At 42.6% G+C, this 24,560-nt stretch overlaps 2 protein-coding genes across 6 annotated transcripts in view; one reads left to right on the top strand and one right to left on the bottom strand.

Moving 5' to 3' along the window:
* The window catches only part of ACAD11 (acyl-CoA dehydrogenase family member 11), a 91,459-nt gene that overhangs the window by 34,811 nt on the left and 32,088 nt on the right, over positions 1-24,560 (top strand). For 2 of the 3 annotated variants that reach the window (XM_075586776.1, XM_075586774.1), the window contains exons 12-13: positions 287-394; positions 5,737-5,835. In XM_075586776.1, coding sequence (XP_075442891.1) covers positions 287-394; positions 5,737-5,835 — 207 coding nt within the window. The remainder of the gene's footprint in view (positions 1-286; positions 395-5,736; positions 5,836-24,560) is intronic. The other variant, XM_075586775.1, reaches the window with a different exon arrangement.
* ACKR4 (atypical chemokine receptor 4) lies at positions 4,182-24,560 on the bottom strand. 3 transcript variants are annotated; one of them, XM_075586781.1, is made up of 3 exons: positions 17,539-17,654; positions 13,754-14,370; positions 4,182-6,070 (listed from the first exon to the last, which is right to left on the bottom strand). In XM_075586781.1, exons 2-3 carry the CDS (start codon positions 14,354-14,356, stop codon positions 5,978-5,980), a joined length of 696 nt encoding a protein of 231 aa, XP_075442896.1. In that variant the 5' UTR covers positions 14,357-14,370; positions 17,539-17,654; the 3' UTR covers positions 4,182-5,977. The 3 variants fall into 3 exon arrangements, with proteins under 3 accessions (XP_075442896.1, XP_075442895.1, XP_075442894.1); XM_075586780.1 differs by lacking the exons at positions 4,182-6,070; positions 17,539-17,654 and adding an exon at positions 24,416-24,560 and having other exon boundaries at positions 12,744-14,370; XM_075586779.1 differs by lacking the exon at positions 4,182-6,070 and having other exon boundaries at positions 12,747-14,370.

Raw genomic sequence — 24,560 nt, 5'->3', positions numbered from 1 at the left:
CTCTGTATTCTAAACTGACCTCCATGTGTATTTCTCACGGCACATCAAGGCAAACAGATACTGTATCTGTGTAGCATCGGGACCCATGGAAGCAGAAGGAAAGAAGGGTCTGAGAAATACTTGTCAAGTACAGAACGAGCATGCATTTGTTTTAAGAAGGGATTATGATTTATGCATGAAACAAACTAAAAAAGATCGCTACGAGGATGTGTAAGGGTTGCCCTTTGAGGTTTTTGTTGTTGTTGTTGTAGTAGTAACCATTTAATGTGCGTTTGATTTGTTACAGACACGGGCAACATGGAGGTGCTGCACATGTATGGAACGGAGAAGCAGAAGAAGGAATGGCTTGAGCCCCTTCTTGCTGGGCGCATCCAGTCTTGCTTCTGCATGACAGGTACTATAAGAACACTTTTTTTTAGTCTGTATAGCTTTTAAGTCAAGTACATCCCCAAATAAAGTATAATATCAGATCCTCCAGAAAGTAGTAAACAACGTGCAATATTTTCAAAAGAAGCTATAGCTAATTTATTTCTTTAAAAGCACAAACCCACACAACTTCATGTTTTGGAGTGTTACTAGAATAAGCCAGTGGTTTTCAACCATTTTTCTTTGGGGGCGCCCTTAACCACAGTGCTCAGTTGCTGAGGCACCCGCACAACAGGACTGGGTCACAGGAGACAGTCAGTCAGAGGGAGCAGAGAGTCAGACAGGATAGAGTCATAGGTATCAGCTGGGGCAGAGTCACAGAAAACACACACAACAGAACACACACAGGACAGAGACACATACGGTAGCCTCACCTCTCTCTGGTCCATGCTGCTTCCTCCTCTGCTTGGTCCCATCTCCAGGCTCCTGACACCACCTCCTGATTATCTGCTGCTGAGTAATGCAGCCAATCAGGATAGAGGAAACTGCCCAGCTGTTGGCAACGACCCTGCTTTCTACCTGCTCCGGGAGATCGGGAAAACCCTGGCACCCTTTTTGATCCTCGCACAAAAACCCCAGTGTGCTGCAGAGCCCTGGTTGGGAAACACTGTGTTAAACATTCAGCCTTTTAATAACTTCTCTTCCAAAAGATGTTTAGTAACATTGTGAATCTAGGCCAAATTGTGTGAAAAGCACAGCAGTCATTATCACAAAATATACAATCCCACTGTTTTTCAACCTTGCTGGGGAACTGTAAATAACTGAGCTTTGTTTTACTAGTGATGACTGAGGTTGGACGCAAATATACGTAACTATTTTTTCAGAATTCAAAATAGAAATAAAAACTCAAATATAACTGACCTTTTAGCAATTTTCGATTAATCAAACCGAATTTGATTTAGCTAAATCTGTGCATATATTGTAAATACTTGGCAGGTATAAATGGTTCTCTGTGCTCTCTTTTGCTGCTCAATAAAACATTTCAAACACATGATATACAGTATATAATCTAACAAAATAGTGTGGTCCAACATTTCATGTTCCAGAATATAATCCAATAATTATTTGTATTAATAAATAATGAACGGATTTAGATTAATAAATAATTGATAAGTTACATAGTAGATGAGGTTGAAAAAAAGACATTTGTCCATAAAGTTCAACCTATGCTAAATTTAGACAACTGAAATTATCCTATATTTGTATTTACAGTATTTTGATCCAGAGGAAGGCAAACAAATGATGTATCATAAAGGGAAAAATCTATTCTTTCCTGACTCCAAATAATAGCACTCGGATTTCTCCCTGGATCAACATTCTTCCCATATTTACTTATTTGGTATATCCCTGTATACCTTTAATTTCTAGAAAGATGTCTAACCTTATTTTGAAGATATCTATTGTATCTGCCATCACAATCTCCATGGGTAATGAATTCTACAGTTTAATTGCCCTTCCTGTAAGAAATCCCCCTTTCATTGTTGTTTGGGAAATCTCTTTCCCCCAACCTTAAGGGATGACCCTGTGCTGTTTGTTCTGCCCTTGGGATAAATAGTTATTTTGAAAGGTCCTTGTATTGTCCCTGAATATATTTGTATATAGTTATCTTATTCCCTCTTAGATGCCTCTTTTCTAATGTAAATAAATCTAATAAATTTAGCGGGTCAGTCCCAGCTCCTCCCACCAATCAGTCTACATGATCCGCAATGTGCCAAACTCGTGCACCTGGGAGACAACAAACTGTTCGGTTCATGCGGTGACGGCAACAAATTGCCCTCTCTTCTCTCCTAATAATGGAGTCCCCTACAACAACACCTTTCTTGTTCTCTAAGTATCCTGAGTCCCCTCTTTGTTAGAGGATCTATTCCCTTGGTCAGGGCTGCACACAGATTTCCCGGGGTCCAGGTCTAGATTTACGACCGCCCCCCCCCCCGTGTCGGCAGCCTTGCGAGCCCCCCCCATTTCACACCTCGCGAGCCCCCTCTACTTCCCCCCTCTTCCCATGTATTGCTCTCCCCCCTAAATACATATAACCCCCTGACCCCCCAAATACATATAAAAAAACACTCAAATACATGCACAATACAGGCTTACCTTGGGGATGGTCTCAGGCCTCTGACTGGGCCAGGTTGCTGGTCCTCTCGTTGCAACCAGGCTTCGGCTCTCTCCTAGCTCCGGGCCTCCCTCGCTGACTATCCCAGGTCGAGCCTCTGACGCCGACGTGCACCAGGCCTCAGGCCTGAACCCAGCTTGCTTCCGGCACGCGCGAGCGTCAGAAGCTCGTCAGTGAAGGAGGCCCGCAGCTGGGGAGAGCCGGGCCCAGTGGCAACGAGAGGTCGTGCCCAACTGCTTTGTCCGGCCGCAGGCCCCCCTCCCCCCCCCGCAACCACCGGGACCAGGGACACCTGTCCCAGTCCTCCCTCCCTCCCCCTCCTGACGGCAGTCCTGCCCCTGGCTGCTAGAGGAATCTGTCTCTCCCAGCGTTGCATTCCAGCACTGACACCCCCAATATCTTCACTCTATCTTGCAAATCTATTAGGACAGCCCTGCCTCTTTCCCCTGCTTCCCTGTTTAACTGTTACCCCGTCATCTACCTGTTTCTGATCCTCATTCACAGCTCCCCCCTCTGCACCACTAGTCCCAGCCAGGGCCTGCTATATTATACATCAAAATGTTTATTTTATTCTGTGACGTGCTGAGCTTCATTTTATTTGCGTTGGAAGAAAGTAAGTTAATATTCCCTATACTTGGGGGTCACTTGAGTCCCAGCAGTGGGAGATCCCTTCGTTAAGATCATGTGGAAATGTAAACGGACTATAAAGGCAGAATGCTGCTTTTTCTTGCTTGTTTCCTGGATATCGTTGAATTATTTCAAAGGTAAAGCATTGCTGATCTGGTAAAATTATTGAGTAAGGTACCTTTTTTTTCCCCCTGAAAATGTTTGTCAGACACTGTGCAGTTTACACTTTTAGTGCTGAAGTAATAAGCTGCACGGAGAGTATTGTGGTTAATAAATCTTTTTCACAATACATTTTGTAAGATACCAATATTGACCACTCATTAGGTTTTCCAGACAAAATCAGTGTTAGTCTTCTAGACTGATAAAAAAAAAACGAAATAATATTTTACGTTAGGTAAAGTTTAAAATCCCGAACGCTTTGAACGGATTATGTGAGTCTGTATAACATTGATGCCTTTCCACATAAGAGTACAAACTTTGTATTCCTTCTCATATTTACATATGTGCGGTCATATATAAACAAACAGCGTGATCACAATAAACCACGTGAATAGTATTGGAGTTGGTAATAAATGGTGTCACATACGGCACACCTGCTCTCTAGCTGTCCCACTTTTCACCTTCACAATGGTCCCTCAAATTAACAATATCTCCTCTCAATCCGTCCCCATATACAATCTGTCACAAATGGAACACAAGTTAGTAGGTGACTTAGATATGCAACCAGGGTTAATACATACAGCTACTCTAGCCAACTCACCTTTCTCCTACACAAGGTACTTTCAGTGAGTTAATATTAACCCCTTACTCAATTGCAAACTTACTGTATCTATTCAATGCAACCACCCGAGAAATTCAAAATGTATAATTAATATACAGTATATCTGCTCAGGTCCATGTTTATTAAAGAACTATGCACGTAACACACCTCTGTTATAGTAAAATGTGTCCGAAAATGAAAATCACTCAGTACAGAGCGTGCAACAGTTCATTCAGAGCCCAAAACTTCATTTATTAAATGTTTTAATATATATAAAAAATACAGTGCTTAGATTACAGAAAAAAGGATTACAAGAACATACAGTACATTTACAATAGATGCAGAACAGTTTCTTAAAATAACAGGATAAAATACAAAACAGAAATCCCTATACAGTATGTTACCATATGTTTATAGGTCTTTCCCAGAGAGATCACTGGAGTAGGAGATTAAAATTCACATGTTTAATCCCAAAACACAATACTTGTTGAATTCTGATTTTCATAATACCTTGCTAAGGCTTACAGTATGTACTATCTTTCCCCCCCATTGAAACAGCATAAGCCCACCCCTGTTGTAATTCAGCTGCTAGGTTGACGGTTTTACAACTTAGAAAATACTCTGGTCTAAAAAAGACTTTAAAAGGTGCCTAAATATATGAAAGACGTCATATCTTAATTTCTCTAATACCTTGGAGCCTGTTCACTAAACTTCGATAAGTGACTTAACGCTTGTTAAGTGCACTTTTCAAGCGATATTGCATGTGTAGCTATTCACAAAGCTTCGATAACATGGCAATATAGCTTGAAAACAGCTTTTTAATGAGCGTTATCACTCTTGCTGTTATCACTCTTATCACAAGCTGTGCGGTAGCTGAAAAAATGCCGAAACGCGCATTTTTTTGCCAGTAATTGCTATTTTCAAAGCTCCGATATGCAAATTGCTGGTTAAATACTCGCATTTTTTTTTATCATCACCAAAAGGGTGGCAAGATCGAAATCACGATTTGCATATGACGGAGTTTATTTTTACTAAATAGGATTGAATCCGGGGGTCTCTGGAGCTGACCCGCATTAATTTCAGCTTCGGAGACTCCCAGGTTGAATCATAGGTAATAAAATTTCAGCCCAGCTTCATTGCCCTAATGGCAAACCGCTAAGCAACAATCAATTAAGATTTAATTTTTTTTTTTTTTCAAATAAATATTTTAGGCCTGTATTTGCTGAGAAGTCTTCTGCCAGAAGATACTTTCCGGCAATGAAAGACTGTCCAGTCCACTTACTTGAATGGGCTGTCGTCCAGCTCCAAAAGGTGTTTTATGGCAGCAGACTGGTAAACGCAGCTCTTTAGTGTTTGTTACCTTTGGGAGAGTTTTACTTGCTTAAGCTCCTCTGTTCTTTTGTATTGTCACTGCACAATCCTACCTACCTGTCCTACCTTTCTTATTTACTAGTTTGATCTTCTTACAGGGATGGTGTGTGCCTAATTAGGATTAAACGACAATGGAACTAGCCCTTAAAACTGAGTGTCCCCACTAGACAGTATAATATACGTAATTTTCTAGGGATACATAAGATTGGTTATTACTGCGTAACAGATGAAAGCTACCAGTACTCATTGCAATCAGCACAGACATTAGGAGCTTTCCTGTGTCATTTCAACAATATTATGGAAGACTATGAAAAGTACACTGGATTGTACAAATGACCCACTGAATTGTCTCTCGTAGACCAGCTAAACCGTTAAACCTTTTCCGCTGCAGTGCAGCTCTGTCATGATTTCACGTCCTGCAACTTGTTTCTTGTTCCAGAGCCTGACGTGGCTTCCAGTGATGCCACCAATATGGAATGCAGGATTCAGCCAGATGGAGATAGCTATGTAGTCAATGGAAAGAAGTGGTGGAGTAGCGGTGAGTGTACACATTCAGATCGAAAAGCGTTCAGCTGACAAGTGTGTATTCATCATTTCAGTGCAAGAAGGGGGGGGGGGGGGAGGGGCAGAAAAAGACTTTGAATACCCCGCTGGCACTGAAGGAGTTAACATTTTTCCATTCATTTGTGGGTTTTCTCAGAGGTGAAAAGCAGCTGTGCATATTTACGTGGTTTGGATACGTTCTCCCATCCCGGAAATGGACACACTGCTCTCTACAATGATAAAGAATAGTTTTAGCCTCTGCCGCATTTTCTGCATAAGCTCCTGTTCAAATGCTGAAGAAGAGCTCCGCTCCGTTCAAATTAGACGGAGATCTTCATCATACACAGTAGAAGGCCGCTTCATACATTTTGGATAGGTGCTCTAGGTAGTTTACCTACATTTACTAAGTAGTGCTATTTCATTAAGCACCTTACAGCCCATTCAAGTGACTGCTATAAGGTGTCTTCTGGTGCCAAGTGCCTTGTGGCGTGGCATCCCTTGGTAAATATGGGCCTTCATATGTCAATGCAGTCTAATCAAACAGATCACAGCCGGATCTGCTATGTTGATTTTTTTGTGCACTTGCCCTCCTAACCTACAGTATATATTAATAACCAAGAGAAGAGTCTTTCCTCCACAAATAGTAGCGTCTCTTTTGTTTTCTTAAAGAATATGAAGGCGTTCAGCATCTCTGAAGAGCTAAATAATAATTCCATTCTCTAATTAGACGCGGCTTAAGTACGTTAGGAGTGTGCAGCATAATCATAATGTCTCACAGCATGTTAATCTTCCGTGGGCTCTGCTTTAAAGAGGCAATCCAAGCAGGCAATTTGTATTTATTTATTTTTTAACATATAATTGAAGCAGGGGGTCTCCGGGGCTGAACCCCAATCATTTCAGGTTGGTGAACGCCCTGCTTCTGGGGATGCTTACCTCTGTTGGGAGTGCCGGTAGCTGCTTCGCTGGACTAGCAGGGATCACATTGTGGCAGCAATTCAAAGCTCCTGCGCCCTGCGGACCAATCGGAAGCCGTGACGTCATCATTATCGTGTTCCTATTGGCCCAAGTGACGCAGCAGCTTTAAACTTTGCCGAGATACCGGCACCTCCTTTGGAGGTCTGTATTTCGGGACGCAGGGAGACCTCGGAGCTGAAATGAATGGGGTTCAGCTCTGGAGCCCCCCTGCTTCAAACCTGTGTTAAAAGAGATTAACAAAATCAAATAGGGCATGAATTGCTCCTTTAATATTGTTTCAAATGTCTCATAATACTACACACTACTTTAGAAAATGGTCTTACATTTCATGGGTGCTCATTTGATGCCTTTTCTTGTATCGAGCATAACATTTTCAGGGGGTCCCACAACACATTGCAAAGCAGTGGAAAAGTGAACCAAAGGCATTAACCAAATTGCTTCCTGTACGTGCATCATTTTTATGCTGTCAAAGAGCATTGCTTTTGTTCCAGGTTTGTTATGCACAATAGTCTTTTCATTTCATTCTCTGCATGCATTTGTGGAAATATTAGCGGTCTCTCCTCCTCTCGCTCCCCTTTCCTCCCCCCCACCCTTTTCTCCCTTTAACTCTGCTACAGTAGGTACACTAACTAAGGTGCAATAGGCATTATGACATGAGGGAAGAATAACAGCTTTCACCCTCCTAAGGGACAGATCCTCCGAGCTCCGTTACATCTGGGCTACTAATGTGACGTTACCTAAATAGGCTACGACCTCGGTTTAACAGATATCATCAAAGCTAAATATATGCAAAATAAACGGACCTTAAGTGCGGTCAATTGCATATGGCAAAGCCAGGACTGCCGCCATAACGAGACGTTAACTGAAGTTAGGTAGTTAAGGGACTTCTGAGGATCTGCCCCTTAGTGACTATACCCAGGAAAAACATCAGACAGCTACAATTTGGAGCAACTAATTAGGAGCCACTGGTTGTTTAACCCTTTTACAGCCAAAGGGACCTGCAACACATTTCTCTGCATTGTGCTTTTAGTTGGTTACACTTATGTTTTCTTTCCAAACTCTTTGTGAACATGTGACCTCAAGAGAGGTAGATAAGAGAAGGGGCTGAAGTGGTTAGCAAGATGCATTACAAGGTGCACCAACTCAATTGCATTGCAGTGTAATAAGTCAAATATATATAATCGGTTCCATAACCTCTGCAAAGAAATCCTCTCACCACTTTAAGCTACACAGATTGTAAGCTCTTCGGAGCAGGGACTCCTTGTCCTAAATGTTACTTTTATGTCTGAAGCACTTCTCACCATTATGTGTTATTTGTATTACTTGCTATTTATATGATTGTCACGTGTATTACTGCTGTGAAGTGCTATGTACATTAATGGCGCTATATATATAAATACATTCACAGGGATATACATACACAGGGATATACATACACACATACACAGATACAGTTGTGTGAAAAAGAAAGTACACCCTCTTTGAATTCTATGGTTTTACATATCAGGAAATAACAATCATCTGTTCCTTAGCAGGTCTTAAAATTAGGTAAATACAACCTCAGATGAGCAACAACACATGACATTACACCGTGTCATGATTTATTTAACAAAAATAAAGCCAAAATGGAGAAGCCATGTGTGAAAAACTAAGAACACCCTTACTGCTTCCATTGGAATTAATATGCTAAGTAGCAGACAGGTGCTTCTAATTAAATGCCCTTAATTAATTGATCATCAGCAAGTGTTGCCACCTCTATAAAAGCCAAAGTTTTAGCAGTTAGCTGGTCTGGAGCATTCAGGTGTGTGTTAACACAATGCCAAGAAGGAAAGACATCAGCAATGATCTTAGAGAAGGAATTGTTGCTGCCCATCAATCTGGGAAGGGTTATAAGGCCATTTCCAAACAATTTAAAGTCCATCATTCTACAGTGAGAAAGATTATTCAAAAGTGGAAAACATTGAAGACAGTTGCTAATCTTCCCAGGAGTGGACGTCCCAGCAAATTCACCCCAAGGTCAGACCGTGCAATACTCAGAGAAATTGCAAAAAAAACCCAGGAATTACATCTCAGACTCTACAGGCCTCAGTTAGCATGTTAAATGTTAAAGTTCATGACAGTACAATTAGAAAAAGATTGAACAAGTATGGTTTGTTTGGAAGGGTTGCCAGGAGAAAGCCTCTTCTCTCTAAAAAGAACATAGCAGCACGGCTTAGGTTTGCAAAGTTGCATCTGAACAAACCACAAGACTTCTGGAACAATGTCCTTTGGACAGACGAGACCAAAGTGGTGATGTTTGGCGAAAACCAAACACAGCATATCAGCACAAACACCTCATAGCAACTGTCAAGCACGGTGGTGGAGGGGTGATGATTTGGGCTTGTTTTGCAGTCACAGGACCTGGGAACCTTGCAGTCATTGAGTCGACCATGAATTCCTCTGTATACCAAAGTATTCTAGAGTCAAATGTGAGGCCATCTGTCCGACAGCTAAAGCTTGGCCGAATTGGGTCATGCAACAGGACAATGATCCCAAGCACACCAGCAAATCTACAACAGAATGGCTGAAAAAGAAAAGAATCAAGGTGTTGCAATGGCCCAGTCAAAGTCCAGACCTCAACCTGATTGAAATGCTGTGGCTGGACCTTAAGAGAGCCGTGCAGAAACAAATGCCCACAAACCTCAATGAACTGAAGCAACGTTGTAAAGAAGAGTGGGCCAAATTTCCTCCACAACGATGTGAGAGACTGATAAAGTCATACAGAAAACGATTACTTCAGTTATTGCTGCTAAAGGTGGTTCTACAAGCTATTGAACCATAAGGTGTATTTGTTTTTCACACATGGCTTCTCCATTTTGGCTTTATTTTTGTTGAATAAATCATGACACAGTGTAATATGTCATGTGTTGTTGTTCATCTGAGGTTGTATTTACCTAATTTTAAGACCTGCTAAGGAACAGATGATTATTATTATGTCCTGATATGTAAAACCATAGAATTCAAAAAGGGTGTACTCTCTTTTTCACACCACTGTATATACATACACACATACATAGGGACTCCTGTTATAAAAAAGCATTAGCGTTCAGTGCACGAGGTCATGCTTTTACGTGAAAACGCAGCTTGCTTTGAACTGATGCCAGTAAACCTTTCAAACTCATGATGAGCCTTTTGAAACCACCTTGTAATTAACGCAAGTGCTTATCAAGGTTTCTCATGGACAAGGTTTATGTACAGTATGTATATTTTTTATTTTTTATAGAGCCCACAAGGTACACAGTGCTTTACAATTTTAACAAACATTATAATACAATTACAGTGCAGGGAATATAGTACAGATAGGATAAGTGCTTCGATACATAAATATGAGATAGGAAGGAAATGTTTAAAATATGAGTGCAGAGACCACAGTGGAAACGAGAGGTTGGAAGAGATGGGAAGGAATTGGGTCAACTTGACAGGTAGTAGAGGGAGAATAGATGAGTAATTCCTCTTCTGTCTAAAGAAGATGAAGGAGAATAGTTATAAAGTAAGGCATATAGATGATTTCATGTCTGATAGAGTTCACTTTGTCTTTGAAGTAGTCTGCAAAAGTTTGAGAACAGACAGATGGTAAGACCGTTAGTAAAAGGTTTGAGAAGAAAGATAAATACCGATAAAATGCGCTGTGGGTGGGACCTGTGAACGTTACGTGTAGAGAATAACTTTGCTTGTCTAGAAATAGTGTTGAGTTTTAACAGGACAGGGGAAATTGGTAGTTCATGAAATCGGCAAGCGATACGTCCTCCATAGATGCTGAAAGGAGCGTGTACAAGAGCTTAAAAAGCGTGAGAATGTTGAGCTGGGGTTGATGGTTAGAGCGGCGATAGGTGCCATAGGAGAAAGGGTAAGTTGGTCCAGAAAGTTGGAACAGATAGAGTTGTAGGTGGTGACAAAATTGTATATGGAGGATAGAGAAGAACGCTTCGAGCTCAGGGAGGATTCCATGCTTGAAGATCAGTGGAACTCAAGTCTCTGGAATAGTGTGGGGAGATTAGATGGGTGCATGAGCAGGAGATATAGAAGTCTGAAAGAGAATAGATTTTAAAAACGACAAGATCTAAGTAGTGGCTATCGTTTTAGGTGCTGTTGCTCTTTTAGTGAGGAACATAAGAACAAGTAAGGTAAAGAAAATGGGAATCCCAAGAGACCAGAATAATCAACATGACAATTAATGTCACCTAGAAGTAGGGTGGGAGAGTCGGGATTCAAAGACCCCATTTGAGGTAGATTCTTGTGTAAGAGTGTTCAAATCTGCCCTTTTCATTTATAAAAAGTATATAGTATGTGGGGGGAAAAAATGAGTAGCGGTTACAGTTGAAGACCGTGCATTAAGAGCACATTTTCTGATGATGTATCCAAGCATACACTGTTGCCAGAGAAATTGTTCCAAGTGTTAAAAGTTGCACAAGAGTTTGTAATGAACCCAATGATCTACTCTAATTGGCTTCTTTAAAACAAGTGTAACCATGCTCAAAGGAAATATTTGGCTACTTTGATAATTGAACAAGTTTTTCTTTAAATGGATTTTGCTAAAAGAGGCATTAATTAAACTAAAGACCTTGAACATGTTTTGATTACATTTGGCCTAAGTAGGTTATGAAACAGCATTGTAATTGTATAATTAAGGCAAATGTTAGCATTGTAAAATAATAACAATAATAGCAGTAGTAATAGTAAAAGTAGGCAACGTTAAATATACAGCACTATAAACAGTGAAAATGAATAAAAATAAAATATGCACTAAATGGCAGTATATTTAAATATATGTTTTCTACTTAATCAATGCTGCACTGTAAGGGCTATATATTATTAAAGTGGCCATTAGCAGGTGATAATGGCCATCACATATTTTAATAAATGTCTGGCAAAAGTCCATGCTAAAACATACAGGACCCCTATAAGCTCATATTGAACCCCCAAAATAACCACAACATATATATATACAGTATATGTGTATAAGTGTCAAAGAGGAGTGCTACTTGGCTCAGTAGCACTCCTCTTTGACACTTATACGCATATATATATATGTTGTGGTTATTTTGGGGGTTCAATATGAGCTTATAGGGGTCCTGTATGTTTTGTAATTCTTGTTCAGCTGGTCCTAACTGATTTGGAGGGTGGTTCCTCCTTCCCTAGTTTGAAGCTCACCCCCTCCCACTTTTAAATGGTTAAAGCTTACTCCATTCCACCTTTCACACTCATGGGAACTTGCGGGCAGTTTGATTGCGACAAATCTAATACAGAGTACTTTTCCAGGTATTATACAGTTTTTAATAAGAGCTTCAATCAGACTTAGAACTATGCAACTAATTTTGACAGATTTATTATAAATCATTCTTCCTGGTAATGTACAGGTTATTAAGAATGTATATTAGTGTTAGGACCCTTGAGACATGGTCTGCCTTGGAGGGGCTCAAGGGCTTACAACACTTTGGCCAAAGAGTTAAACTAAAAGACCATTTTATTCAAAAGATATATATATATATATATATATATATATATATATATATATATATATACATATATATATGTGTCATGTAGAGGTATCAGTACCGTGTTAGCCGAGCTTCAATAATCAAAAAATAAATAGATATACCGTTCTGTGGCTAACGAAATGCTTTTATTTGTGCGAGCTTTCGAGATACACTGATCTCTTCTTCCGGCGATGTTACAATGAATGAAGCAAGGATTACTTAAAAACAGTGTCTCTTGGAATGTTATCTGTGCTTGTCCTTCCCCCGTGTGGATGTGTTTTATGGCTAGAGGTGTCAAAGGGTAACTGAAAGCAAGTGAAGAAAGAGTGTGTATGTGTATCACACACTGATACACATACACACTCTTTCTTCACTTGCTTTCAGTTACCCTTTGACACCTCTAGCCATAAAACACATCCACACGGGGGAAGGACAAGCACAGATAACATTCCAAGAGACACTGTTTTTAAGTAATCCTTGCTTCATTCATTGTAACATCGCCGGAAGAAGAGATCAGTGTATCTCGAAAGCTCGCACAAATAAAAGCATTTCGTTAGCCACAGAACGGTATCATCTATTTATTTTTTGATTATATATATATATGTGTATATATATGTGTGTATATATATATATATATATTTAGGCACTGTACAGTGTATTTGTGTCATTGGATGTAGCACTGGGCTCTGTCTGTCTCTGGTTTTAAAAGTCCATGCTATAAATATTCTCAATCTACTTTATTAATTACCCATCAAGTATCATTGTTCCCTCTGGTGGGATATATTGTGTCATCTGGAGAAACAGTCACGCTTTATCTGTAATTGCCATTTTATTAATTAAGCCCATCACTAACATTTAGAACATCAAAAAAAGTTCGACTTTTATGGATATCTGTGAGAACAATTAAAAAGTATTTTAGATGGGCTCGATTCTATTTAGTGTTCAGTATTTTTAGAGCGAGAAGCTGCTTGTTTCTTCCACAGGATTTTCAGAGTACATGGGATACTCCTCAATACTTGATGTCCTCTGTCTTCTCCAAGAACCACACTTTTTAACGATTTTGGTAATGTGAGATTTAAATGTGGTGCCCATGAAGGCATACAGTATTGGATTGAGACAGCAGTGAAACAATGCTATGCTTTCTGTCACTAGGATCATTATGTCAATGGTTCTGCTGACTTTGCAATTGGTAATTAAGGCATATATTATGTCTATAGCCCTCCAGAACTTAACTACATTATATGGTAACTGAGTTATGATAAAAACTCCAACCACTGCCATTAGCACCTTCAGGGACCTTGATTTTTTAATGTTGGGAGTTCGTAGCAAGACCTTACCCATTGTCGAATAGCAGAATAACATGATAAGAAATGGCAATACAAAGCAAAAAACGATTTCAAGGATCTGAATTAGAGCTTTCACCTGCTTTACTATATCTTTATGAAATACTGGCAGGCATGCATGTCTTCCATTATGTTCCTTTACTTGGTTGAAATACAAATCAGGGATACTCAGCAGCATGGAAGTGCCCCAGACACAAAGACATATTAGCCAGCACTTCTTTCCAACCTTTTGTTGATTTGGAGCCTTGGTCACTGCAAAATATCTGTCCAGGCTAATACAGGCCAGGAATTGCATGCCCGAGCTGAAGTTTACAGTGTATAAAGCTGAGGTTATCTTGCACATTGCTATTCCAAGCTCCCATCCGAGGGCAGCATTCACGGCCCAGAAAGGAAGAGTGAAGAGCAGCAACAGATCAGCCACTGCCAAGTTCAGAAGGTACACGTCCGTCTTCGTCTTCATCTTCTTGTAGTAAGCATATATCGCAACTACTAAAGAATTGCCTGCCACTCCAGCCATGAATGCCACTGTGTAGAACACAGGGAGGAAGACCCGAGTAAAATTTCGGACGTCATTCTTGTCGCAAATGGCCTCGTAATTGTCATAATCAAAGGTTGTGTTGAGGTATTCATCGTAATCTTCTGTTGTTGTTGTCATCATCGTGGTGTATATTTGCTGCTCCATGATGGTGCCTTCAACTGAAGAAAATAATGTTATTCTCACCAGCACAGAACGAGAAATATTTTTCAAATAGCCTACGTGTTATGCTCGGCCTAATTTTCAGTTTTGTCTCCCACCGGCTTTTTTTAAATGTACAACATTTACCATTTTTACATTTACTCACTTTTTTTTTTTTTTTTAACTTAATTCGGAAACAATTAGAAATGCGGCATGAGGGACATTCCAAGAGGTCACCCAAAGTACATTACTGAAGCACTGTAGTGAATTGGAAAGCCACTTTTTGTGAGGGTTTAACGGCTGCAGAAGGAGCATTTGTGTTGCTAAATCTAACATGAACCCAATCCCTGAACAGCTTCTTTGGCAGGATGTAACTGGAAGATAAAAAAAAAGTGCAGGGGAACGCCAATAGTGGGGTATAATATATAATGTGTTCATCAAAAGTGTAGGAAGCCCTGCGGAGAGCCATTTGCTGGCAGTCTTGCATGCTGCTGGCGACAACACAGACACGGAAGGAAGCCGCTATCTAGGACCATGAGAGGTGTAAATGCTCTTTTAAACCATTGCAAATGTGAGCGCATTACTTGTCTTGCACTTTTGCTGAATATATTTTATACTATATCACACTATTGGCTTTCCGCTGCGCTTTTTTTCTTTGCATACTTCCCTACGTGCGACGTGAAGCATCTCCTGTGTGTCTGACGACAGGGAGGACGACCCTTATGGTGAACTGCACTTGATTTCAAACACACTTTTGTTTATGTTCTGGACACTGTTTTTCATGAGCGCTGTACTAAGATGAATTGATGGATTATTTTTTTGCACTGAAAATTCTTTTTTTTTTGCATTGATTATTACTTGTTTTTTATACAGATTTATTATCTGATTATAGTTTATATACATGCCATTTTACACTGTTTTAGCCATAGATTCCTGTGTATATCAGTATTGCTTGACCTGAAGAAGAGAGGAGAACTCTCGAAAGCTTGTCCTATGACATAAATTGTTAGTCCAATAAAAAAGGTATCACCTAATAACGAAGAACTTATTTATTCTACACTATCGCAACTGGACTAACACGGCTATTTTCTGATTGATTGATTGATTGATATATATATATATATATATATATTGTCAGACAGCGAATTGGTCTAAATTCTGGCCATTAAATGCCTGAGAATGGCAGGGAATTCCCTGAAAAGCTCATCACAATGTAAATTCCTCCACGCTGCCTCTAGAGGAGGCTTCAGGCAGCAGCTTAATCTAGATTTATTTATTTTTCTCCTTCACCTCAAAAGCGGTTGTTCATTTTAAACTGCAAAGTCAAAAATACTTCCCACCGGAGCCGGCGGCCCTAGCCCCTGGAGAAAAGCAGTTTTGTGCCTAGACCTCATTCTCTCTTTTGCCTAAAGTATGTTTGAGTTTGCTTCCCTTTTTGTTTTAAGCCGCAAAATCAAAGAGGCGTTAGAGGGAGGGTAAGGCTGCGATTAAACTGGCCCATGCGGTGCGTACGCACGCGCGTCGCGGACCACACGCCTCAATCCTATGAGGCCGCCCTCGGGTTCATTGAGGGCGAACCGCTCATGTGACGTCACGGCCACGCCTCCCCATCGCCTGAAGCACAGTTCACATTTGCGCCAGCAAGATGCGTGCGCCACGTGCACATGTTCCATCGCACATGGTGAGTATGGCCACGACCATAGCGCATGATGGCACGCGCGCGAAACATGCACTAGCTGTAGCTTAGCTGGAGGCGATGCCGTGACGTCACGTGAGTGGTTCGCCCTCATTGGCTGAACCCCTCACGTGACGCGGCTGGCGCCCGGCAAGAACAATTTTAAGTCTTTTTAAAAATCGCGCGTTGGTCGCGGGCACTATGTGCGCGCTCGGTGGAAAACCGCATGCGCCTCCTCTATAATCCTGGCCTAAAATCCCAGCCTAAGAAAGGGGATGGGAGCAGCTCCTGAGCCAACACTAGACTGGGTGCCTGCAGGAGCTTTATCTAGCTCCACTCCTGGCTTTGCTGTAAAATGAGAAGGCAAAAGCTGCAGATACTGTATGCAGTACTGCCAAAGCTTATCTACTGAAATACCTAGGAGTCCATGCATCTGTGTGGGATGTAACAAGTGAAATGTACAAATTCAACCATTTTTCTGGAATCCACTCGTGTATTAGACTCCTATCAATGTAAAGCAGGACCTGGTGGAAATATAATTGCATGAGTTGTGAATTAAGGGGTTAAGCCATGTAAAAATGGAAGTTACTTCTGTTATGCTGGATTAATACTTGGATAAATGTTTCACACCAAGTACATTTATCAATTTGAAGAAAGCCTGATAACATCAACAAAGAATTAGAGAAAATATAGTAACCCCTCCAGTGCCAGAGGGACCTGCAAGCCCCCGTGGCACTGGAGAGATATTTACCATACATTTTAATTGACTCAGCACTGTTGGAATTTTACAGATTGTCTAACATTTGTGGTTCTGCTTTGCAACTCGCTGCAGTCTTCCTTGGAACCCAAACTGGTTCAAATCGACATGCATGTGAACAGCTGTTACCCATTTTCTGAACAATAAATTTGAGGAAAGGGGAAGTCTCTCATCTTACCCTTCATATAAACCTTTAGGTGCCTCTAGGGAGGATAATTAGGTACTTCAGCCTTAGTAAATCTGGTGTTAGTTTGACGTTTCTGAGGCATGTCTACTTTGTTTCAGAAATGAATTTACATGCCTTTGCTCCGTTCATAGAGGGATAAAGAAATTTCCTTTTCATCGTGTGGAATGAAATCGGTTAGACATTTACAAGTGACGCTACGATATCTTGTTACTTGATTAATTTTAGGGAAGTCATTCTTCTAAAAGAGGGGTGCTGAACTTCAGTCCTCAAGAAACAGGTTTGGTTTTCTGGATGTCCCTGCTTCAGCACAGGTGGCTCAATCAAAGACTGAGCCCTTTGATTGAGCCACCTGTGCTGAAGCAGGGATATTCTGAAAACCTGACCTGAGGTTTGGGGTCCTGTGGACTGGAGTTGAGCACCCCTGCTCTAAACCACGTAATTGCTCCATTTGGAAGTAAAAATAAAAGTGAACGTTACTAACATTTACAAATGATGCTGTGTTTATATTGCAGTAATTTTGTACAGCTGAATTTGTAACATGCATCACAAAAAAAGCAAAGAACACTAACCTTTTCTTGTGAAAGTCGCAGAGTTTTAGCACCGTGCTTGTGTGCAATGTTTCATGTGTTGGGGGGAAAGTCTTAGCCTGTGTACGACTACATTTTGTCATCAGGCCAACCACCCCTCCCTTTTTTGGAAAAGGGAGATACTTTTCTGTAGGCTTTTTACGTCCACATGTTTTTCTTGTTAAAGAGTTAATTTCCAGGAAATAGGCCAACAAGAGCTGCCTGTTATTGTTAAAACACTCAAATCTGGAAAGTGGAATGAAACCTTCAGTAATTTTTTTTTTTTAATGTTTGCTGGGTGATGCATTGAAGAGACTTGATGTCTGTACCGTTAATAGCTGTAGGGGCAGTCTGTGCTGTAAATGGATACATGTATACAGATATGTATGCATATCATAAGCAACACCAGACAAAGAAGCTCTGATGCACATCCAATATGACAGATGATTAAATTACAACTACCGTATTTCCTCGATTTCAAGACGCACCTTTTTTTTCCATTTTCACATGTCTGATATAGGGATGCGTCTTAGAACCGATGTACTAAAAAAAACAGCTAGAGGGTGCTGCTGGAGATTCCGTCTGGGGATCTTCAGTGTGCAGCAACAGCGTGGCTCTGATCACGCCCCCCCCCCCATCCATGAGGTGCAGAGAGATCAGCTGGAGATGCCTGCAGCTCCCCCCCCCTGCCCCCCCCCATCGAATTTCTGTGTGAACTGCAGGAGATTCAGAGGGAGCTGTGTGTTTGTGTGTCTGTGTGTGTGTGTGTGTGTGTCCCTCCATTCTCTCCCTCTCTCCCCTTCCCTCCATTCTATCCCTCCCCCTTCCTCCATTCTCTCCTTCCCATCTTCTTTCCTTCACCCCCCCTTCCTCCATTCTTTCCCTTCCCCCTTCCTTCCATTTTGCCCTCCCCCTTCCCTCCATTCTCCCCTTGCCCTTTCCCTCCATTCTCCCCCCATTCTCTCCCTCCCCTCTTCCATCCATTCTCTCCCTCCCCTCTTCCCTCCATTCTCTCCCTCCCCCCTTCCATCCATTCTCCCCTTCCCTCCATTCTCCCCCCATTCTCTCCCCCCCTCTTCCATCCATTCTCTCCCTCCATTCTCCCACCCCTTCCATCCATTCTCTCTCTCCCCCCATTCTCTCCCTCCCCCCTTTCCCTCCATTCCCTCCCTCCCAATTCCCTCCATTCTCCCCCTGCCCCCCTTCGATCCATCCTCTCCCTCCCCCTTCCCTCCATTCTCCCCTCCCCCCTTCCCTCCATTCTTTCCTTTCCCCCATTCTCTCCTTCTTCCCCTCCCTCCCCCTTCCCTCAATTTTCTCTCCACTCATCCGATACTGTCTCTCCCCATTCTGCGTCTGTCCCTCTCTCCCCATTCTGCGTCTGTCCCTCTCTCCCCATTCTGCGTCTGTCCCTCTCTCCCCATTCTGCGTCTGTCCCTCTCTCCCCATTCTGCGTCTGTCCCTCTCTCCCCATTCTGCGTCTGTCCCTCTCTCCCCATTCTGCGTCTGTCCCTCTCTCCCCATTCTGCGCCTGTCCCTCTCTCCCCATTCTGCGCCTGTCCCTCTCTCCCCATTCTGCGTCTGTCCCTCTCTCCCCATTCTGCGTCTGTCCCTCTCTCCCCATTCTGCGTCTGTCCCTCTCTCCCCATTCTGCGTCTGTCCCTCTCTCCCCATTCTGCGCCTGTCCCTCTCTCCCCATTCTGCGTCAGTCCCTCTCTCCCCATTCTGCGTCTGTCCCTCTCTCCCCATTCTGCGTCTGTCCCTCTCTCCCCATTCTGCGCCTGTCCCTCTCTCCCCATTCTGCGTCTGTCGGTCCCTCTAACCCCATTCTGCGTCTGTCGGTCCCTCTCTCCCCATTCTGCGTCTGTCTGTCCCTCTCTCCCCATTCTGCGTCTGTCTGTCCCTCTCTCCCCATTCTGCGTCTGTCTGTCCCTCTCTCCCCATTCTGCGTCTGTCTGTCTCTCTCTCCCCATTCTGCGTCTGTCTGTCTCTCCCCATTCTGTCTGTCTCTCTCGCTCTCCCCCATTGGTTATTGAAGGGTCATGTCATCCTGCTGAGCACTTGGAAAGAAAATGTCCATGTCTCTCCAAGCGCTGAATATTCCACCTGTAGCCGTACTTATTGGGAATCACAAGTGATCTCGCTAAGCGCACTCTAGTGAAGAGTAGTGTAGTGTAGATAAATGTATGCTATTGTCTGCTAGTTAAAAAAAAAATCCTGCATATTTAATATAGTGGGGTTTTCCCCCCAATTTATTTTTATTAAATCAAGGGTGTGTCTTAGAATCGATGGCGTCTTACAATCGAGGAAATAGGGTATATATTTTTCTGTGGGTTTTTTTCCCCCCATATGTGTGGGTCATTTAGTTAAATCCTTTGGCCAAAACATTTCATGTCTGCAACCATATCAAGGCAGATCCGATCAGCAGGTAACTACACTACCAATTGTGTACTGTGTTTTGTATTTCTTCCACTGCATAGAGAAAAGACTAAACAAAACAATAATATAGCCAATAGCATCCCATGAACACGATGCCTAAGGAGTTAAAAGTTAGTAGCACTATATGTGCTATGTGTGAGCTGTTAACACTGGGATAAAAAATTGCTCCAGCGAGAGTGTCGTTGGATATTTCTGTTACACACCCAGTCACCATTTGGATTAAATGAAGGGTTCATGTATTCCTTGTACCTATAACAACTATTTACCACACATTGTCACGCTGCAAGTAGTATCACATACTATTCCCTCTTAGGCTGGGGCCATAGAGGGGGTAGCAGGGCTGAGGCGCGCTGACGCTGAGGCTCGCCTGCTGAAATCTGCGCGATTTCATGCCCATGCAGGCGAGTCAGCGGGCGCGATCGGAGGCGGGGGGAGACTGAGGGAGGCGGGGCAGTGACATCGCTGGGCCAATCGCCCGCGACGCACCGATGTCACGGCGCTGTGACATTGACGCTGCTCCGCGCTGATTGGATGTTTTCAGCTGACAGCGCTCTGAAAAACAGCTTGGCTGTCGGCTGAAAAATCCAGCGCCTCAGCACGCCTGCGGACGCTCGCGTGAGCCCCCTCTAAAGACATCCTCAATGAGGATGCAGGGGCTCAGCGCGGAGCGTCCACACGGCTCAGCGCGGCCTGTCCTTCTATAGACTCGGCCTTAGGAGTAGGGACAATTCATTAATCTCAATAATATGTAAACGCTGCCTCAATTTAGGTTCTATGAATATATATCTTTGGATGTGTTTTGTGTACGTCACTGATCAGACTAAATCAAAATATATGATCAGAATATATGGAATATCTGATTAACTTGTTTGAATATATATCTGGGGTTCCGGTTATAAAGTCCTTAACATCACTAAGATCCGTATTGACCTTAGGAGCGGATCATATAATTATCCATACATTGCTACACCGCATACAAGCTATAATCCATAGATATAACTATAAGGCTGGGTCCATAGAGGGGGAAGCAGGGCTGAGGCGCGCTGACGCTGAGGCTCGCCTGCTGAAATCTGCGCGATTTCATGCCCATGCAGGAGAGCCAGCGGGCGCGATCGGGAGGCGGGGGGAGACTGAGGGAGGCGGGGCAGTAATGTCGCTGGGCCAATCGCCCGCGACACACCGACGTCAACGTCACAGCGCCGACGTTACGGCGCCATGATGTTGGCGCTGCTCCGCGCTGATTGGATGTTTTCAGCCGACAACGCTCTGAAAAACAGTTTGGCTGTTGGCTGAAAAATCCAGCGCCTCAGCACGCCTGCGGACGCTCGCGTGAGCCCCCTCTAAAGACATCCTCATGGAGGATGCAGGGGCTCAGCACGGAGCGTCCGCACAGCTCAGCCCGGACGTGCCTTCTATGGACTTAGCCTAATGTCTCATGGCTAAGTTTAGAGGCATGGATCAGGTGTTTTGGTGAAATAATAGTTATGCTGACAACAAGTGGAGCCCTGGAGAAGAATGAGGGATTATTACCAAAGTGATTCTTATGTCCGTGACAATTTGTCATTTTTTGACCTGACCCGGTCTGACAGGGTATTTAAATTAATTAATTGTACTAACTCCTGTTAGGCCAATCAGCATACAGACTCCACTATACCTTAGGAGATAAATACATATCACAGGGTTCCGACGAGTAGACTCCTCCCCCCTGAAGAAGCGTGTGAATCACGCGAAACATATGTTGGGCTGAGTAGGACGTCGCGGAGGTGACGTCCCACAGGAGCGGCGGTCCATGCGGATCACTACTACACGGCTTGTATCACACACCTTAACATTTGGGTTCGCTGTAACCCTTTACATACACAGTAGCTATTGCGGGACATTTACCCTTGATGAGCAACGGGCTGCGCTTGTGTATATGTGTATCTGAGACAGAGGATACAGTGTGTCTGCAACTCTGAAATTGACGACCACATTAAGAGTGATATTATGTGACAAAACTACGCTGACTGTCCGGAATATCATGCGAGGGGAACTTTACCCTATCTGGTGATAATGGCTTTGTATTTTCTGTAATTAAGATTCTGGTATACTAATCCCAGATTAACAACTAGGTTACAAGTGACAGTGAATACACTATTAACTGTTGCTTGGTCCTACAGTAATATATAAGTGTTTGTCCAGCATAGACACTTGCTGTACACAGAGATATACACCTATTCCCATAGTGGAAAACATAAGGTTAAATAAGCTCTGACTTGGAAACACCGGGTACTGAATTACTGGGTACACAGAGATAATACAGGCAGTCTAGGATGATCTGCATCTAGAGTGTAATATATACTCCCACTGTCAAGGATAGTGGTAATAACATGACCTAAGGATCGCAGGTGAGAAGAGAGTTATTTGGCTACCAATTCTATTATAGCTATCCGGTAGCCTTTACTCTCTACTCTCCCTACCTCCTCCGTGGGGAATTGTAACTTTTTTAACTAATAGTGTGTAATTATGTAATAAAACTTTTTTTATTTTTTGTCGCTCTTATTGTCCCTGACTTGGATCTGGTTGGTGGTCCACAGGAGAATTTAGATTGGGATTTATGGTTATGCGTGCAATTAGTGGGGTGCTTTGAAACCCGTTTCTTTGGGTTCTCTGTAAAATAATACTGTGTTTACCTCCCTTGCACCGACCAATTATACTTTTGGACATTAATATATAGGTGAGCAGTCTTATTCATTCATTTTTAACACTGGTTACAAACCAGAAGTGCCTTAATAAATACATTGAATAAAATCTAAAGTGTGTGCGTGTGTGTGTGTGTGTGTGTGTGTGTGTGTGTGTGTGTGTGCGTGTGCGTGTGTGTGTGTGTTACATGCATATGTCCCACGCTTATTGCTACAGCAAAGGTCACAAAAATCATATACTGTAGTAATGAACTAAATCATTTTTCACATTAGGTGTGCATTGGGGCGTCTTTGTTTATTGTTGTATATTAGTGCACGCCTCCCCATCTCCTCTGCATGCAGGACACAGATCTCTCCTGCTGCAAGCGGTGGGAAGCCGAGTGAACGCTTACGCTCTCTCCAGCGCTCACCATGGTCGCAGCCTAAGAGGTCACTTTCTCAGTCACATTTCAATTGATACAAATAAATATATACATTTGGGGGAAGAAGGTAACAGACAAGCACAACCTGTATAAGTATAGTGTATTAGCACCAAATAAAAACAATATCGCTCACGGAGGCAAAGACGCATGAGATTGTCTCACTTCCGGGATCTGGTGCAGAACGGCAGCGCCGGAGGAACAGATGCGCAGAAACATTTGGAGCGCCAGGGAAATCTCATGTCTGGGCTGCACTACGCCTGTCGGTGTTTACTCACATGTAAGTGAGCGATATTGTTTTTATTTGGTGCTAATACACTATACTTATACATGCTTGTGCTTGTCTGTTTCCCCCCATTTTTCAAGGTTTCCCCCGGTTAGGGGGACACTGGACATTAGACTCATATACCCTAGTCCCTACGGACTGAGCATGTCAGGTATACAGTTACTTAATGCCCAGAGATCAGTCTAGTTGAGCATGTGTCATTTGTGCGAAATATATACATTTATAATGCTGTGGGTCTGGATTGTGAGCTTGCTAAGATTGTGTATGCATACCATACGCTGTAGTAGGTTTACTTTACTGACCACACTCCAATCATGCCACGTATGGTAACTGGTAACCAAGTACCATGCTTGGGGGGTCTTCTGACAAGAAAATGTACTTGTTCAAGAGATTTTTTAGGATTGTCGATCTCGGCCACGAGTGCACACATGAATAACACCAACACCAGTTAAATATAATGTATTGGGTACTTGACTTCGGATATATTTCAGCATTCTATGACACTCAGGATACCGCTCATGATGTCATCAACAACCAGGGGACTCCCATCATCGGTTAAGATGAACTGCCTGGTCAATAGTTGCTATTCTGTGATCCATTTGTACTGCGCGCAGTCCTGAGTATACTATCAGCTTTGCCACAGTTGAGTCTGGCACATTTCTGTGCTGCACAAATGTATCAGAGAATACATCCAGGCATTCAGCCAACATCCCAGTTATGAGAAGGCCAGAGGGGAACCGCAGCTTCTCATAACATACTATTCCAGTTATTTTCCACCTCTTGTTTTCCTGATCACAGCAGAAAAGCAACTACATTTAAGCATGTCTGTGAGAGACAAAAGTTAGCTCATCATGTGCCTTGGCCATCAGGAACACAATAAACTCCATTCTTATTACATTGGGGACATCTGACGACTCCTGCTTCTCCCCTCACGATGTTGCTACTGTAAGTCTGGCCATTTTTTATTTTGCCCAATATTGCTGAGATCTGCCGTTTCCACGGGCATCCTACAACTAACACCCTCGTTTACTGTATGCCCTTACTCTGTCACATACCTTCTGTTATCTGGACATCCTGTTTTCACAGCTCTATCTTGTAATCCTATTCCAAAAAAAATATGTGGATAGAACTATAACAATTTCGGAGACAGGTCTCTGCCTTTCAAATTCCTTAGCTACAGTAGTTTCCCACTAAATTCTG

The sequence above is a fragment of the Ascaphus truei genome, chromosome 2 (genome assembly GCF_040206685.1).
Source record: "Ascaphus truei isolate aAscTru1 chromosome 2, aAscTru1.hap1, whole genome shotgun sequence".
NCBI lineage: Eukaryota > Metazoa > Chordata > Amphibia > Anura > Ascaphidae > Ascaphus > Ascaphus truei.
This window is presented reverse-complemented; position numbering and strand designations above follow the sequence as displayed.

What these genes read in the sequence shown, in the direction of transcription:
- ACKR4 (XM_075586780.1), bottom strand. Translation starts at nt 14,356, where the DNA reads ATGGAGCAGCAAATATACACCACGATGATGACAACAACAACAGAAGAT.